Source organism: Pristis pectinata, chromosome 7 (assembly GCF_009764475.1).
Source record: "Pristis pectinata isolate sPriPec2 chromosome 7, sPriPec2.1.pri, whole genome shotgun sequence".
Lineage (NCBI taxonomy): Eukaryota > Metazoa > Chordata > Chondrichthyes > Rhinopristiformes > Pristidae > Pristis > Pristis pectinata.
This window is the reverse complement of record NC_067411.1, coordinates 48737385-48756513: the sequence shown is the minus strand read 5'-3', so window position 1 is coordinate 48756513 and position 19129 is coordinate 48737385. Positions and strand designations below refer to the sequence as shown.

General features: G+C 41.9%; 1 protein-coding gene across 1 annotated transcript in view; it reads right to left on the bottom strand.

Annotated features, from left to right (window-relative positions):
* The window catches only part of chrna8 (cholinergic receptor, nicotinic, alpha 8), a 313552-nt gene that overhangs the window by 118708 nt on the left and 175715 nt on the right, over window positions 1-19129 (bottom strand). Inside the window, exon 4 of the mRNA XM_052019719.1 lies at window positions 2053-2097. Coding sequence (XP_051875679.1) covers window positions 2053-2097 — 45 coding nt within the window. The remainder of the gene's footprint in view (window positions 1-2052; window positions 2098-19129) is intronic.

Here is a 19129-nt window from a genome sequence, read left to right as displayed (position 1 = left end):
GTCTTTAATGGAATTCTATACTCACTGAGGATTGGGTAATCTCATTGAGATGTATATGACTCCAAGAGGGATTGTCTGGATGAGTCATCCTTCTGAGTGGAGAATCTACAAATGGGGGCATGGTCAGGATGAAAGGTCAGCCTTTTAGAAAGCAGAAAAGGTGAAATTTCTTTACCCTGTGATTTGTAAGTCTTGTAGATTCCAAGTCACGAGGGCTGTGAATGCTCAGCCATTGTATATCCCAATACCATCTCTGCAACTTACAACTTGTTCTCCCGTTTTCTGAGTTTTGATGAAGGATCTTTAACCTGTAATGTTAACTCTATGTTATTCTCTCTCTCCACACCTGCTGTCTGATCTAAGTGTTTTCAACACATCTGTTTTTAGCTCATGTAATTTTGCTCTGCCACCTTCTGCAAAGTGAGGAGAGGGGAGTGTGAAGACAGGAGATGGCTGCTGGATGGGGCTAAGCGGGAACACAAGCGTTACGGTGCTGGATTCGGATAAGTAAAGGAGGTGAGAATGGGAACCATTAGGCGAGAGGTGTATGACAGTTGGAACCTGTGTGTGAAGTGGGTGGATTGAATCAGGAGGGGGAGAAGTGTGAAGGTAGGTGAAGGGGGGCTGAGGGAGGGTGTGGGAAAGGGAACAAAAATAGGAGGATGGGAGGAGGATCAGAAGGAGATGGAGAGAGGGAAAAAGGGGCAGGAAGGGGGAAAGAAGGGAGTTAGCTAAAATTGGAAAACTCAATATTCACACCATTGGGTTGTAGACTACTGAAACAGAATACAAAGTATTGTTCCTCCAGTTTGCAGTAGAGCAGGCCAAGGATGGACAGGTCAGTGTGGGAATGGAAAGGGGAATTGAAATGGTCTGCAACTGGGAGCTCGGGATGGCCATTGCAGACTGAGCGTAGGTGTTCTGTGATACAGTCGCCCAGCCGAAGTGATTGTATAGGTTAGATTTGTTCTCACTGGATCGTAGGAGGCTGAGGGATGGCCTTACAGAAGTTTATAAAATTATGAGGGGCATAGATAGTCAGAGTCTTTTTCCCAAGGGAAGGGAGGGAGGGAAGTCTAAAACTGGAGAGTACAGGTTGAAAGTGAGAGGGGAGAAATTTAAAGAAGATTTGGGGGGCAAGTTTTTCACAAAGAGGTTGGTAGTTATTTAGAACCATCTGCTATAGGAAGCAGTAGAGGCAGAAACAATCTTTAAGAGGCACTTGGACAGGCACTTGGATAGGAAAGGAGTAGAGGGATACTGGCCTTATGCGGGCAGATGAGATTAGCATAGATAGCCATCCCTTGCAGAATCCAATTGTTTCTTAAAGAATTCCAGGAGTTTTTCCTTATACTGTTTTAAAGTTTATTCCACAGCTAGATCACCCTCTATGTTAAACAACACTTGTTACTTATTCTAAAAATATCTTAAGGCAGTTTTGAAACACTGTCTGCTAGATTCTCTGCCACCATGTTACTTAAAGTGATAATTTAAATTAGTTTTGTTTGCACCTTAAGCAATAATGTATCAATGTAAGATTATTTCCCAGATGACTTGTTTATAGGAATTTGGGTTTATAGGAACTTGGGTTTCTCTAGTCTTTATTCATAACACAGGGCCTGACATTGGGAATTATCTTCATAACTCTTCTTCATACCATAGTCAGCACTTGAATGGGCCTCCAGATAAGTAGAACTGGATGTAGGTTCAAATGAATACTTTGTTGCTTCAGCTATTTAGTTCAATGTCCTGCTGGTAATGTTGATTGCTACTGTGACTTGCTGATTATTATGGCATCCACTGTTCTAAGAGGTCTCTGACTCTTTTAAATTCACCCTTAAACATTTCAACACTATGCTTCAGCAACAATGTTCATTTTTTCTTTCTACAAGCTTTCTAAAATAGATAAAGATCTTCCTCATAATATTATTTCCAAGTAATGTAGTGGCAGTTTTGCTGCACAAAACCTTTTACTTTTCAATCTTTTTTTTGTAATTACATCTGCAGCAACTGTTACACAGGAGAATAAAATGATGTGAATAAAATTCTTACCATTTGCAGCCAAACATTTGAGATCAACACCTGATTTCTCTCATCCTAAAAAGAGAGAATAATAATTAACAATAAACAAAAATTATCCGGCTTTACAGTCACAAAGTTGAAGAGACTTTTTAAAAATATGCATCACAACTGGACATCTACATTCAAGCCAAAGATTTGCGTGTGAGGATGTGAGAAGAATAAGGGGAAAGAGTTCAATACAATGCAATGGATGACATGGAAAGATAGCTGTCCTGACAACCATAAACATAATATAAGACACTAGTGCATCACCAGATTCAATTCAGGTACTGAAGTGAAACAAAAAAAAATGGTTGATTCGATAGGCACAATAAGGGGACATGGTGCATTTTAATTTAGGCAACTTATTATAGGTATTTATTATTATTTTTTAAAAAGTGAATATTATAATGAGAAGTGTCAAGGCTCCCAACCAATGCAATATGAAACAAATGGCCAAGCCAGTGATTTCCCCTTACCTAATCATGTAAATGAGGAACACCTTGAATAGAGAAACAGGAAACATGAATGTGATGGGTATGGGGAAGATGGTTTGGGGAGGGCTGGGTGGTTGGGAGCAGAGGGCTCAGACTCCATTCAGTGAACTGTAAGGAAACTCTGGGGGCCACAGACTGAGATGCAGGCCATCTCACATCCACTTGACTGCAGAGTGAGTCATGGCACAGAAATAGGCTAACTAAGTAGGAAGTTGTGTGATCCTGGGATAGGGTATGAGGCGGGAATAAAGAGGAGGACCCGAGAAGTTTTGGTACAAAGTAAATAAGCTATCTGGACAGGATGTGATACTTAGATACCAAGGAGGCACCAAAGGTGTAGAGAACAGCAAACATTACACCCTCGCTCAAAAAGTGGGGTAAGGGGGTAGGTGGAGCAGGGAGAGGGAAGAGGATGAACCAAAATATTGACCAGTCAGTTGAATGCTAGTGGTGGGAAAGCTTCTAGAAGCAATAAGCACCCTATCCAATTATTACCCCATTAAGTCTTCCTGCCAGTAAAGTATGGAGGGGATAATCGATAGTGCTACCAAGTGGCACTTGCTTAGCAACAACCTACTCACAGTAGCTCAGCTTGGTTCCACCAAAGTCACTCAGCTCCTTAACTCATTACAGCCTTAGTCCAAATATGGACAAAAGAGCTGAATTCCAGAGGTGAAGTGAGAGTAACTGCCTTCAAGGCAGCATTTGATGGAATGTGGCATCAAAGAGCCCTGGCTAAACTGGAGTCAATGGAAATCGGGGGAAAACCCTCCTTTGGTTGGAATTATACCTAGCACAAAGAAAGATGCTTGTGGTGGTTGGAGGTCAATCATCTCAGCCACAGAACATCTCTGCAGAAGTTCCTCAGGGTAGTGTCAAAGACCCAACCATCTTTAGCTGCTTCATCAATGACTTTCCCTCAATCATAAGATCAGAAGCAGGATGTTTGTTGATGATTGTACAATGTTCAGCACCATTTGCGACTTCTCGGATAATGAAGCAGCTTACATCCGATTGCAGCAAGACCTGAATAATGTCCAGACATAGGCTGATAGGTGGCAAAGTACACTCACATCACACAGTACCAGGCAATGCCAATATCCAACAAGAGAAAATCCAGCTATCACCCCCAACATTCAATGAATCCCCCACTATCAATATCCTGGGGTTTACCATTGACAAGAAACTGAACTGGAGTAGCCATATACACAATGTGGCTACAAGAGGAGGTGAAAGGCTAGGAATCCTGAGGTGAGTAACTCACTTCCTAACTCCACAAGCCTGCCCACCATCTACAATGTTTAAGTCAGGAGTGTGATGAAATACTCTCCACTTGCCTGGATGAGTGGAAGCTCAATACCATACAGGACATAGCAGTCCACTTAAAGGCACCCCATACACAACCATTCACTCACTCAACCACTGGCAGAGAGTAGCAGCAGTTTGTACCATCTACAGGATGGATTGCAGCAACTCACCAAGACTCCTTAGACCGCACTTTCCAAACCCACAATCTTTATTAGCTAGAAGGACAAGGGCAGCAAAAGCATGGGAACACCACCACCTGGAAGTTGCCCTCCACCCCACACACCGTCCTGACTTGGAACTATATAGCCATTCCTTCACTGCCATTGGTTCAAAAACGGAAATCCCTCCTTAACAGCATTGTGAGTATATCCACACCTCAACTTCAGTAGCAGTTCAAGAAGGCAGCTTGCCATCACCTTGTCATAGGTGATTAGGAATGGACAAATTAATGCTGGTTGAGCCTGTGAAGCCCACATCCCTTGAATAAATAAGTTTGGGAGAAGTGAATTGTCTTATTGACCCAGCATCAAGGTGTTAATGGCGAAGTGTGCTTGACTAACCTGTTTGATTATTTTGATGAGGTATCAGAGAAAAGGAATGTAGCAGACATTTGTGTGGATTTTCAGAAGGCATTTGCTAAAGTCCTACATAAAAGGCTGGTTAGAAAAACTGAGAGTCTTGGAATAAAGGGGTGAATAACAATGTGGTGAAAATTGTGTGATATTGACAAGGGGAGAAAACAGAGTTTTGCTGAATGGTTGCTTTTCAAACTAGAGCACAGTGGACAGTGGTTTTCCTACTGGCAGTGCTGGGATGGGACAGCCATGCATGCAGAAGTAGGTCTTCATCAGGTCTGTGAAGCTCATTTCAATATGACTCAAAGGGGACCACCCGGTGCAGTACCAAGGCCATGGAGTCCTGTGTTAGGAAACCATTTCAGCTAGATACTTGTGAATTAAATATCAGCCTATTGCAACAATTCACCCTTGGGCACCAACACCCATGTCCCCGTAGTCTCAATACCCACCCTGCTCCCCAGCTCTTGATGTTCATCAGACCACCCCCCTTCCCTCTGATGAACAATTTGCCATCTTCGCCCACTCCCAGCCTTCCATTACCAAGATCTCCTGCCAATGTCCAATCCCTCTCTGACCTTGAACCACCCAGTCGAAGTATTGGACTGACCCATGCTCTGCCTGCATCTCTCCTCATTCTCCAGCAGCTGATTTCATTCCGACAATCTTACTGAACACCCACCCAATTTGAAATACTGCCCCAATATTTCTCAGCTTATCCCTTACACCCAAACCCCTACCGAAACCGTCCAATACTATTGAACCCCTGCCAGGCACTTTCCACTGATTCCCCTCAGGCTGAGCCTTGCCCAAACTCCCAGCAACCACTTGACACAAACCCCTTCTAACATCCTGATCTGATCATGAGACCCATTACCAACCCAGCAATCAACCCTCATCCTGACTGCCAAACCCCTTCCCTGCCGATGACTTCCCACATTACCCTCAATCAGATGCCCCATCCAAACCTGTCGCCTCTCAAAATTACAATCAATTCCTGGCCAATCTCTTGTCCCAAACTTCCTTACCAACCTCTCAGTCTAACTTTTGCCTCAAACTTCCATCACCCCACATCCAACAATTCAGCTGATCCTCATTCCTGAGCCCAATCCCACCCCTAGCTTTTCTCCAGAGCAATGCCCTCAACTGCTATGCCAGTGAATCTTACAGTGACAAGTCCTTGAACAAAATATTGGCTGGTCCACGACACATTGGCCATTAATACATCTGTACCACACCATTCCACTTCCAGGCCATTTTTTTACATACGTTTCAGGTCTCCACAACACTTTGCAACATACTCACAGACCAAAGGCAGCATGTATTCCCTCCTGACACTATGCAGCTATATCATAAATTCAATCAGTGTAAAGTGCCCTATGATGTAATTAGCCAAAGAAAACAAATCTACTTTCCCATCAATTTTCAGACCTAATGCTTAAACTTTAGATCCAGAATAAGTTACTTAATAACACAATAATTAGCATCACTCCCTTGCAGATTTTCAGCAACTGATCTTGATGCTTTATCACATGAATCTTTGTGAATTACTGTAACGGGTAATGCAGAGTTGTCTGTGCATGTATTTAATGTGCTTGGCTGTTTCATTTTTGCCTAGCTCCTTCTCTGCCTTGAGTTAGAGAGAGAGAGAGAGAGAGAGAGAGAGAGATATGCTGTGCTCTTGTTTAATGAATACCACTGGATCTTCAGTATTCATCTCAGCACGCAACAGAGACCTTGGTAAAATACTGCATCTCTTTAATATGTACCTCTTCAATGAATATACATGAATATACATACCTCTTTTTATTTTTTATTCATTATTATCATTATTATTTATTCATTTATTAGGGTGCAGGTATTGGTGGCAAGGCCAGCAGTTTTTGCTCTATGCTTTATTGCCCTTGAATAGGCAGTAGTGAGCCACCTTCTCCAACTGCTGCAGTTCTAGATAATGGTGACCTGCCCACGATGTTGATGGTAATGCCATTTAATGTCAAGAGTAACTAGTTAGACCCTCTCTTGCTGGAGATGGTCATTGCTTTGCTCTTGTATGGCCCAAATGCAACTCGTTTTGTGAGTCAATAACACAATTTTATCTGATCACACTTGAGTGAAGTTCCATAAGACATCTTTCTGCAATAAAGCTGCTCTATAGATGTAAGACTTGTCAAATCAATATCTTACCCAGAGGACTGCACCTCTAACAATGTGCTACTCCATAAGTGCAGTACTGAACTATCAGCCTCATCGTTGGAAATGGAGTTTGAACCTTGAACTAGTCCCATGCTTGTTGTCTCCTTGGCATCTATGAACATCCCACTGAAATTATGCTCACATTATTCCACTAAAGATGTTAAGAGCATTTTAGTTCCTCATTGTTAACATTTATCTGAGTCATTCGGCCAGTTCCACTCTGAGTGCACAGCAACTGTAATGAGGTTTACAACATTGTCTGCAGCAAATGGTTTAATTACTTAAGAAGCTTTAAATAATAATTTCTGGAGGGACAATACAATTGACTTTTTGTATTTTGCTATCTTAAAAACACTTAGAGAAGTACATTTTGTGGAAATTGCAATATTCCAAGTTATTTTCATAATGTTCCAATGGATAATGTTGAAAAAAATGACTTTTCCTAATTTTAATTACAAGAAGGATATTAGGTGCATTGAAATTTAACTTACAGTAATTTCAATGCACCAGAAATTTTCCACCAGATTTAAACAGAGTTTGCTGTTCTGGAAGTTATTTAGAACTCTTCATCCTCCAGTTCAAAAGTCCTTTGTCAGACCTATTTATAGCATGTGTGAGGGAAGTAACTAGTTCTTCAGACCCAGGACAAAAACAGGAGGAGAAAAAAGCTTTTTGACATCAAACTGGGGAATCTTCTCTCTGAGCAACCCTGCTGTCACCTTTTAAGGCAAGCTATTAAAAAGTGGACACATGCTAGCCCTCAGCTGTAGGCTCATTAAAACCACCACAAGCCAAGTGAACCAGCTGTCCTCTCCTCCTGCACATCACCTCTAGACTGATTTGGCCTGAATGAACACTGTTCTTGGATAAAATGAGAATGATGGTGAAAAAAAAATGTTAAGCCAACTGTGCCATGGGAATCCCCTCCATTATTTTGAGCTGTGTTTTGTGATAAAAACTGAAACTTGTATTTTCTGCTAAAAGGAACCAACTTGATGTAGGCATTGTGGGTCTAGTTTTTCTCAGTGAATATATTGCACCTGTTCAACATATCTGTTATTGAACGTAATGTATTTAAAAATAATTTAAATATGGAATCTAAGAAAAATAGTTTCTATAATAAATAGGTAACTGGGCTTACTGAATTAATATTGGTTCTGGTAGGTCTAAATAAGTCTAAACAGAGCCATGAGTTTGTGACTTTATTATAGAATCATAGAACATAGAACAGTACAGGATAAGAACAGGCCCTTTGGCCCATGGTTTTGTGCTGAACTTATAAAGCTAATGACATCAAATTCTTCTGCCTGCACATAGTCCATATCCCTCTATTCTCCTCATATTCATGTACCTATCTAAGAGCCTCTTAAACACCTCCATTGATGTGTCTCCATCACCACCCCTGGCAGTGCATTCCAGGCACCCACAAGTCTCTGTGTAAAAATACCTGCCCCGCACATCTACTTTGAACATTCCCCCTCTCACCTTAAAAGCATGTCCTTTAGTATTAAACATTTGTTGCAACACAATTTCTGTAGAATTCATGTTTTATATTATTTATTCAATTTTCATCAATTATTGCCTGAATCTTAAACTAAAATTGTCTTTCAAGGACTTGAGCACCACAGTACCATTGATTATCATATCTGCATTCAGAACTCAGCTGGTAGAGCTACTGTCTCACAGTGACCCAAGTTCAATCCTGACCTCTGGTACTGTCTGTATGAAGTTTACACATTCTCCCTGTGATGATGATGGTGGTCCTGTTTCTTTCCACCTTCCAGTACTGTGAGGATTGGTAGATTAATTGGCTACTGTAAATTACCCTGAGTGTGCAGGTGAGTGGCAGAATTTGGGGGGTGGGTTGTTGTTTAGATGATGGGAACACAGGGAGAGTAGGTTACAGGGGAAATTAACGGGGGAATGGAAGTGCTCAAAGACCAGCATGAGCTCAATGGACTGAAAAGCCTTCTATGTCATAAGGAAATATGTCAATGATATCTGAACATACCTACTGCCTCAAATGCACTTTTTCCATTTAATTTCAAAACAGTTTCTTCACTTGTTTTTAGAAAGCTTGAACTTTCCTTACAATCAGTACCTCAGTGCCGAAATATAACATTTATCCCATGATTTTGTTTTGTGCTTGCCTCTGGTGTACCATGGAGCTTTTGCAAGAGTCCATATTGATGGGTATTTACAAAATCATCCTCCTACAGGTCAATAGCCAGGAGCTAACTGGCAGTTGCTTTTATGCCAACACTTCATGTTACCTGTAGACAATCAATGATCCGCACATGACATCCATATGTCCTGATAAAGGGTTTCGACCCAAAACATCGACTGTTTATTTCCCTCCATTGATGCTGCCTGACCTGCTGAGTTCCCCAGCATTTTGTGTATGTTGATCCATATGTCCAATGCATCAGGTAAAGCTCAGCAAGGTTTAACATTTTTTTTATATTTAAGCCAGTAAATGAGCTCTCGTGTTGTGATATTTCTATCTATTCCCAGCTTTATCTCTCTCCTCCTCTTTTCTTACTCCTGAAAGCTGGTGCACTTGAAGTCAAATTCTGCTGTAGGCCGAAGACAGAAAATGGAATAAATACAAGCAGAAGACAAAACTGACTTATCAGTACAGGCATTGGTTCATTATTGTCACAGGTACTGAGATACAGTGAAAAGCTTTTGTTTCGTGCCATCCAGAAAGGTCGCGCCATACATGAGTACATTAAGGTAGTAAAAAGAAAAACAGAATGCAGAATATAGTGTTAAATTTAAAACATTAAATCACAAGCATTAAAATTAAAGTACAAGTGGAAAATTAAAGTTATTGGTGTCTAAGAAGAAGTTGTGTTACTATCAATAATTTCAAGGACATGGTGCCGCACATGAGGCTGCTAAACAAGATAAGAGCTTATGGTGTTAGAGGTAAGGTATTAGCATGGATAAAAGATTGGCTGACTGGCAGAAGGCAGAGAGTGGGGATAAAGGGTCCTTTTTAGGATGGCTGCCAGTGACTAGTAGTGTTCCACAGGGATGTACTACTGAGGCTTTATAAGGTATTGGTCAGACCACATTTGGAATATTGTGAGCAATTTTGGTCCCCATATCTAAGATGCGTTGGCCCTGGAGATGGTCTAAAAGTGGTTCACAAGAATGATCTCAGGAATGAAAGGTTTAACCTTTGAGAAGTGTTTGATGGCTCTGGTTCTGTATTCGCTAGAGTTCAGAAGGATGAGGGGAGATCCCATTGGAACCTACTGGATACTGAAAAGCCTCAGTAGAGTGCACATGGAGAGGATGTTTCCATTAGTAGGAGAGTCTGGGATCCAAGGGCACAGCCTCAGAATAAAAGTACGTCACTTTAAAACTAAGATAAGGAGGAATTTCGTCTGCCACAGGATGGTGAATCTGTGGAATTTGTTGTCACAGAGGGCTGTGGAGGCCAAGCTACTTAAGGTGGAGATTGATAGGTTCTTGATTGCTAAGGGGGTTAAGGGCTACGGGGAGAAGGCAAGAGAATGAAGTTGAAAAAAAATCAGTGGTGATTGAATGGCAGAGTAGACTCGATGGGCTGAATGACCTAATTCTGCTCCTACATCTTATTTCCATTCATTTAATTATGTTATTTTTATACTGACAGATAATGGCACAATAGGTAGAGCTGCTGTCTGACAGCTTCAGGGACCTGGGTTTGATCTCAATCTCAGGTGCTGTTCATATAGAGCCTGCTCATTCTCCCTGTGACCATGCGGATTTCCCCCAGAGCTCTGGTTTCCTACATGGTCTGGAGGGTTACTGGGTCAGGGAAACACTGGGTCAGGCTGATTGGTAGTTTAATATGATACCGTAATTTGCACCAAATGGATATATGTGGCAGGAGAATCAAAGGCTAGTCAATGAGGCAGAATAGGTTACAGGGAAATAAATGTGCAAGTAGGACTGATAGGATTGCTCTGGGAAGTGACAGAGACTCATGGGTCTAATAGCCTCCTTTAAGTCATGATGAAAATATGAAAAATGAGAATCATTTTTGCTTTGTAGATAGCCAAGAGTTCTAGTGAAGAATTTTTTCCCCTGGTGTTCCACCAGATAAAGTGTTCAATTCTTGTTCCAATATCCAGGTCTGGACAATCAGTCAATCTTGACTCAATATCTGTAGTCCCTTAGATATGGGCCATTGCTCTGTACTGCTCAATTAAACAGTTCAGACAAAATTCAGCATGACTCTATTTATAGTCTTTGCTGGGCCATTAGAACTCATTTCCTTTTGCGTCCTCATCTACTCCCCCCATTGATTGTATGACTTACAAAAATGGGTCTTGGGTAAAAAAAATCAAATCTCCCAATAAGATGTCAAGATTGTATTACACAATGTTCTATGACTTTATTTGAATGTGAGAACATGTCATGGTGGAAGCATCCTCTTTATACTTTTAATGAGCAAAATTGAGTAGATCAAGTCATTTTGTAATTGTCAGCATTAATAAGAAACCAAATCTTTAAGATAAGATCTTTATTAGTCACATGTACATCGAAACACACAGTGAAATGCATCTTTGCGTAGAGTTTTCTGGGGGCAGCCTGCAAGTGTCACCACACTTCTGGCTCCAACATAGCATGCCCACAACTTCCTAATCCGTATGTCTTTGGAATGTGGGAGGAAACTGGAGCACCTGGAAGAAACCCATGCAGGCACGGGGATAACGTACAAGCTCTTTACAGACAGTTGCCAGAATTGAACCTGGGTCGCTGGCCCTGTAATAGTGTCACACTAACCGCTATACCACCGTCACCAGATTATTTAGTCTATGCATGGGTAACATCATCATATAAATTATGAATATTGCTGCTATCTTGTGGAAGCAAAGCAGTAGGGATTTTATTTTTCCACATGTTAACTTAAATTAATGTTCATCCTTCAAATCAGAGAGGTTGTAGAAAGATTAGATTCTGGAATACAGAGAAAGACATATGTAAAGCAAGATTATCTAATGTAAATAGTAAATATTTCAGTGAAGGTCAAGGCCACTTTCAATGAAAGGAATGAAAGGTTTCCACCATTATTAATTTACACCAGTGTGTGGCAATGATGTAAACAGCAGTGCATTTCTCACAGTTGTTTTATGCAATGTGATGACCAGAATAATAACTTAGATCTAGTCAACATGATGAATGTTTTTTTTTATTAACTGACTTAAACTTCAGCTGAGCCAACCATAAAAAGATGGTGCATCTGTACTGGATGTTCTAAAATTGTGTATGGCCCCAGTCTTATGCTTTGCCATTAGAGTAAAGTTAAAATACTCCAGGAAAGGGGAAGCTGAGGGCTAATCAATTAGAAGTCTTCACAATATTGAACAGGGGTTAATAAGGAGGCAAAAATAAATAATTCCGGAAATTCAAGAAAGTTGCAGATACTGGAAATCTGAAACAAACACAGAAAATACTGGAACAGTATACTGGGTCCATACCTGCTATTGTCCAGGCTTAGCTGATGCCAATTTGCTTTGAATATTGCAGGTGCACATTTTTACTACAACTCACACCCGTCGTCCATCCAGGGAAATGGCTAATTTGTACATAATTCTCGGGCACACCGGGTGTATACAAAGATGGGTGATCATGATCTTAATCTTCATGCAGTGCTAATTTGATGGCAAACCTCAGTGATGCAACTAATGCTATATTGGTCCCAGTGTTTAGTAGCAAAATGAACCCCCTTCTATTAACCCAATGACCACACCCCCACCAGCCCGCACCATCAACTACTTGTGGGTTCATGTTTGATTGGTTTGTAGGAGTGTTGGTTGTCTAGAAGTACTGGTTCACTTTTGGCACCATATCAGATGTAACAGGAGAAAATGTATCCTGACTTTAGGCAAACCCTGTTCCTTCCAGAAATGATGGCATTGGTGGCTGAGTGCAGTATGAGAGGGGGGATAATGAGATGCCTCATAGAACTACGAGATGGGGTGGAAAGGGCCCTCAGGTAGGGAGTCACATGCATCAATGATGTTCAAGGAATGGTTTTCCTGTACACACATAAATGAAGAGCAACGCCTTAGGAGGTTCTACTTTTCTAAGAGATTTACCACAAGTGCTAGCCACAAGTGAAACCCCACAGTAAAGTCAGAACTGAATTATTCACAAAGGTAATGCTGCCCGTGAATTTGTAAGCTTCTGGAGCAAGGGACATCTGCCACATCTCACTATATAGAGCATAGCAAAATGTTAGGGAGGTCACAGATGCTGTCTGCTCTGTGAGAGAAATTCAGCTCCTTCTTCTCTGACAGCTGCTGGCAGCAAGAAATCATGTGTGCCTGGAATGGGGGATACTCGATGGGTGTGGAGTGGCACTGAATGCACTCACATGGTGCTGAGGATGGCATATCTGAATGCTGAAATGTCCTTCATTGAAAGGACTTTCACAGCCTGACTGTGCAGCTGCTCTGTGCCCACTTCAAGAGATCGTGTGGTCACTGCCGTAGACTCCACACAAACACTATTATTTTGTGACATTCTGTTGTGTTCTCCATTTTACAGCCAACACCAAATCAAAGAGAGCCTTCTTAAAGACAAGGGCCATCCTTCCACCACTCAGTTCATACCTGCATTCTGCAATGCAAGCTGGAGAGCAGAGCACTGAGTGGACCTTCAGTGTACTCAAGTAACACTTCTGATCTGTGGACCAGTCTGCTCTTTACAACACAGCAGGACTGCAAGTTGTGTGGTCCAGAACTCAGCAACCCTGCAGGGTCAGTCCATGGCAGAAATACAGAGGAGGAGAAGGAGGAACATAAAAAGGAGGAGGAGGAAGTGGATGGAAGGAAACAAGATCAGAAGGTTCTTTTTGATCAGCACGGTAGCGTAGCGGTTAGCACAACGCTATTACAGCGCCAGCGATCGGGGTTCGATTCCCGTCGCTGTCTGTAAGGAGTTTGTACGTTCTCCCGTGTCTGTGTGGGTTTCCTCCGGGTGCTCCGGTTTCCTCCCACATTACAAAAATGTACGGGTAGGTTAATTTGGGTTTGAAATGGGTGGCGTGGACTCATTGGGCCTGAAGGGCCTGTTACCACGCTGTAAATAAAATTTAAAAAATTAAAAAAAAATTTTTAAAGCAACCAACAGATAAGCTAGTAGTTTCAAATCCTACAATATCGATTCCTTTTTGCACTCTTGTTCCCAACTTACCTTTTCTCTGTTCATCTTCACTGCATCTGTTTAATCACAACAATTAAAATTCCAAACCATATTTGAACTCCGGTCTCTAAATTGCTATTTCCTTAATTGAAAACTGCATCACCATCAGCACACACATATCCTCTTTGATTGACTTTGACAGCTTCCTCCTCCCGCTGCTGCTTCAGTGTTTGCCTGCAGGGCTTCCTAGCACACTGGTAGCAGAGGACCTCTCTCATCGAATCCTAGAATCATAGAAAATTTACTAAACAGAAGGAGGCCTTTCAGTCCATCACGTCTGTGTCAGTTGAAAAAGGGTGACTCCACCTAATCCCAATTTCCAGCACTAGGTCCGTAGTCCTGCAGGTCACAGTTCTTCAAGTTCATACTTCAAGTTCAACTTTAATGAATGTGTCTACCTCTTCCATCCTTTCAGATAGTGAGATTCAAAACCCTCAATCCTCTGTGTGTAAAACATCTTCTTATCTCACGTCTCCAACTCATCTACACCTCATCTATCAAGTTCTCCAGTGTGCTGCCAGAAAATCTGTGTGCATGCTCTCTCCCTTATTCCACCATAATTTCTAGTAAGCTTCAAAGACCCGTGCAGTGACCTTTTCCAAGCACAAAAGACTTCTTCACAGAGTGATGCAGATTGCCCCGAGTCAATACTAGCTTTGTGCTTACCACTGATGAACCTACCTCCCACAGTGATGCTCTAAGGCAGTGGCATTGGCTGGTCACTGAGATCATGATAATAAGATGATAGTATACATTTTATGTGTTGGTTGCAACCACAAATGGACTGGGATTAAATGTGCATTGTGATATCAGTGTCCATTTTCCAGCTTTATCCAATTTATCACTCTATGTGTTATATAGTCCTGAATAAATTAAATAACAAATAAACTCAATGAAGAATTAAAGAGAAATATCTTGACCTAACCAGTTAGTTTGTGGAACTTGACAGCAGGTTGAGGTGAGTAGAATCGATGTCTCCAAAGAGAAGCTAATTGAGTATGTGAGGGAGGAAGGAATACATGGATATAGTGGTTGGGTTAGATGAAATAATTTGGGAGTTGGAATATAAATTCTGGCATAGGTCAGGTGGATGGACTAATTGGACTGGCCAATTTCCTGCTGTAAATTCTATGATCCTTGTTTTAGTATCTGCCAGAACTCATGTTAAGATGAGGTTACATATTATCCTCCGGTATGAAATATGCATGAATAATTTGAGTTTGGCAACATGATGCAAGCTGTAAGTTGACAACCATGCCTGTTTCAGATCATGTTTATTATGCTGCATGACAATGCACATTGCCCCATTGCAACACCATTATAAAGCAAGGTAGTTGTGAGAATTGTTGTACTCTCCACATGGCAAAAAATTGTGTTTAGATGCTCCAAATCTGCCCATGATTCTGTCCAGGACCTTGCCTTTACTAAAGTTATCTTCACCTTCCAGATAATGACTGCAGGGAAAGACCACAACTATCTTCTTCTGGTCCTTTAAGGATGGACAATAAATACCAACTGATAGTTAATGCAATATCTTGTGGATTATACTTTCATTAATACAAGGACAAAGCTATCAAAATAATCTTCTATTCTGCATCCATGTTTAATGAACATATTCAGAAAATAGGAGGAAAAAGGAAGCAATGTTGAAATGCCTACTGCTCCAGTCACATAAGTAGTCAGTGTCTTAACAAGTTGTTTACAATTGAAGGTGGTGCATTATTGGTGTACTTCTTTAAAAGCTCCATTGTTGAAGACAGGGAGCATTCTTTCCTAGCTTGCTCTCCAGCATACCTGGAAACTTCAGTACTTGACTGGCATGCTTCCTCAGGCACCAACCAACCTCCAGTAACATTCATGAGGCACAATTGCAAACTGCAAGTGCTGGAAGGCTTTTCAATTGGAAGGAAACTGTGACAGAGCCTGATTCTGTCTTCCTTCAGTGTTTGCTCTCATTGTATTATCCAGCACAGTTCACTGCTTAGTAATCAGGATGGCATCAATGGGCAGGAATAGAAACAGCCGAGTGTCATAATGTTTCATGTCAGTATTTGAGTATAGTGAATGATCACTGTGAAGCCAAGTCTTTTTTTCTACCTGGGTAAATAGAAGTTCATTCACTGTGTATCCACGATTTGTGTTGCTCTGTTCAATCTATTTCACCTTTCACTATTCCTTAAAAATTCTAATTCAGGTCTAAGTTTCTTCCTCAGGGTTGATGAGGCTCATTCTGATCCAGTAGGTACTGTAAAATAGTTTGATCCCGAGAACAGAGATTGAAGATAATTGGTGAAAAGAACTGGTAGAGCGAAGATGAGAATTTTTTTATACATCAAGTTTTTATGATCTAAAGTCCACTGCCAAAGGGGTGACAGAAGTGGCTTTACTGGTAGCTTTCAAATATGAATTGTGTATAAAAGGAAATATTTGCAGGACTATAGGGAAAGAGCAGAGAGGTCACTCTTACAGTGAGCTGCCACTAACTCAATAGGCTGAATGTCCCCTCCTGTCGGATTCTGTGATACTCTTACAGAATGGAGCTTTAGGAATTGCTCAGACATTTGAATGTTTGCATCAGTTTTGAACATATCTCAAATTGCTGACAGATGTTTGTGCTCTGATTTAGAAATTAATCTGTGAACAAGGCATCAACTCTAAAAGCAGTCTTTTTATCTAGGTTTCCTTCAGGCTTAAGAAACATCAGATGTAGAAAACAATTAGAAACTGCAGCTGCTGGAACTTCAATCACGGCAAATAAGGAAGCAGCAGCAGTTTGTTGTCTTCAAGGATTGGATTGCCTGGGGGAGGATGATGGAGTATTGGTATCAATAGAGGAGGTAGAAAGGGGTTGCAGCAGTAAAGCAACAGTTTACAATTCTCCTGCCTTAATGTAATTGTGTCTGTTGTCCAAAACTTTCTTCTACTCTTCACCTATTCTTCTATTCTTCAGACAAACTTTCTATTCAGATCGCATTAACCACTTATGGCATTGCAGCTGTTACCTTGTGTGGCAAGCCCCTTTCCCATGTTAACATGCTGTTTGTACGGGTTACACCAGAACCAGAAGGGGGCCAATATCCTTGCGGCTAGGTTTGTTAGGGTGGTTCGGGAGGGTTTAAACTAGTTTGTGAGGGGGAAGGGAACCAGAGGAGTCAGTCAGAGGAAGAAAGGGATGGGGAAAAGTTAGATCAAACAGGTAGAGAGGCTTTGGGGAAGGAGAAGCAGAATACAGGCTATAAAAGTAGTAAGGTAGATGGACTGAAGTGTGTTTACTTAAATGCAAGAAGCGTCAGGAATAAGGGAGATGAACTGAGGGCTTGGATAAGTATGGGGGACTATGATATTGTGGCTGTTACTGAGACGTGGCTGACGTCAGGGCAGGAGTGGATATTGAATATTCCTGGTTTTCGGTGCTTTAAGAGGGATAGGGAAGGGGAGAGAAGAGGAGGAGAGGTGGTGATACTGGTCAGGGACACTGTTACGGCTGCGGAAAGTATGGATGTTGTAGAAGGATCATCTCTAGAGCCCGTATGGGTGGAAGTAAGGAACAAGAAAGCAGCAGTTACTCTACTAGGAGTATTCTATAGGCCCCCCGGTAGCAGTAGAGATATAGAGGAGCAGATTGGTAGGCAGTGTTTGGATAGAAGCAAAAATAACAGGGTTGTTATAATGGGAGACTTCAACTTCCCAAATATAGATTGGAACCTGCTTAGTGCCAAAGGTTTAGATGGGACGGAATTTGTTAAATGTGTCCAGGAGGGATTCCTGATGCAGTATGTCGACAGGCCGACTAGAGGGAATGCCATGCTAGATCTAGTTTTAGGAAATGAACCGGGACAGGTGAAGGATCTATTGGTGGGTGAGCATTTGGGGGACAGTGACCATTGCTCCATAACCTTTAAAATTGTCATGGACAGGGACAGGTGCAGAGAGGACAAGAAGATATTTAATTGGGGAAGGGCAAACTATGAGGCTATAAGGAGAGAACTTGGGAATGTAAATTAGGATGTCCTTTTTGAAGGGAAATGAACTATGGAGATGTGGTTGATGTTCAGGGATCTTATGCAGGATGTTAGGGATAAATATATCCCAGTGAGGCAGAGAAGGAATGGCAAGGTGAAGGAACCGTAGGTGACGAGAGAGGTGGAATGACTAGTTAGGGAGAAGAAGGTAGCATACATAAGATATAAGCAGCAAGGTTCAGACAGGGCCCGTGAGGAATATAAAGTAGCGAGGAAGGAACTTAAGAAAGGGCTGAGGAGAGCTAGAAGGGGACATGAAAAGGCATTGGCTAGTAGGGTTAAGGAAAATCCCAAGGCCTTTTTCACATACGTGAAGGGTAGGAGGATGGCTAGGGTAAAGGTAGGTCTGATTAAAGACAAAGGTGGGAGAATGTGCCTGGAAGCGGCGGAAGTGGGAGAAGATCTCAATGAATACTTCTCTTCGGTATTCACCAAGGAGAGGGGTCTTGATGACGCGGAAGGGAGTGTTGGTAAGGGCAATGTTCTCGAGGTTGTAGATATCAAGAGAGAGGATGTGTTGAAGTTGTTAAATAATATCAAGATGGATAAATCTCCGGGGCCTCACAGGATATTCCCCAGGCTGCTTCGAGAGGCGAGGGAGGAGATTGTTGAACGGCTGGTAAGGATCTTTGAGTCCTCGTTGTCCACGGGGATGGTGCCGGAGGATTGGAGGGTGGCGAATGTTGTCCCCTTGTTCAAAAAAGGTAATAGGGATAGTCCAGGGAATTACAGACCGGTGAGTCTCACGTCTGTGGTGGGTAAGCTGTTAGAAAGGATTCTAAGGGATAGGATCTATGAACAGCTAGAGAATCATGGACTGATTAGGGACAGCCAGCATGGCTTTGTGAAGGCAAGATCTTGTCTCACAAGCCTGATAAAGTTCTTTGAGGAGGTGACGAGGAAGATTGATGAGGGTAGTGTGGTGGATGTGCTCTATATGGATTTTAGTAAGGCGTTTGATAAGGTTCCTCATGGTAGGCTTCTTCAGAAGGTCAGGGGCCAAGGGATCCAAGGAAGCTTGGCTATGTGGATTAGGAATTGGCTTGCCTATAGAAAGCAGAGGGTTGTGGTGGAGGGAGTGCCCTCGGGTTGGAGGGCAGTGACTAGTGGTGTCCCGCAAAGATCGGTTCTGGGACCTCTACTTTTTGTGATATTTATAGATGACTTAGATGAGGGGGTGGAAGGCTGGGTTAGTAAGTTTGTGGACGACACTAAGATCAGCGGTGTTGTGAATAGTGTGGAGGGCTGTTGGAGCTTACAGAGG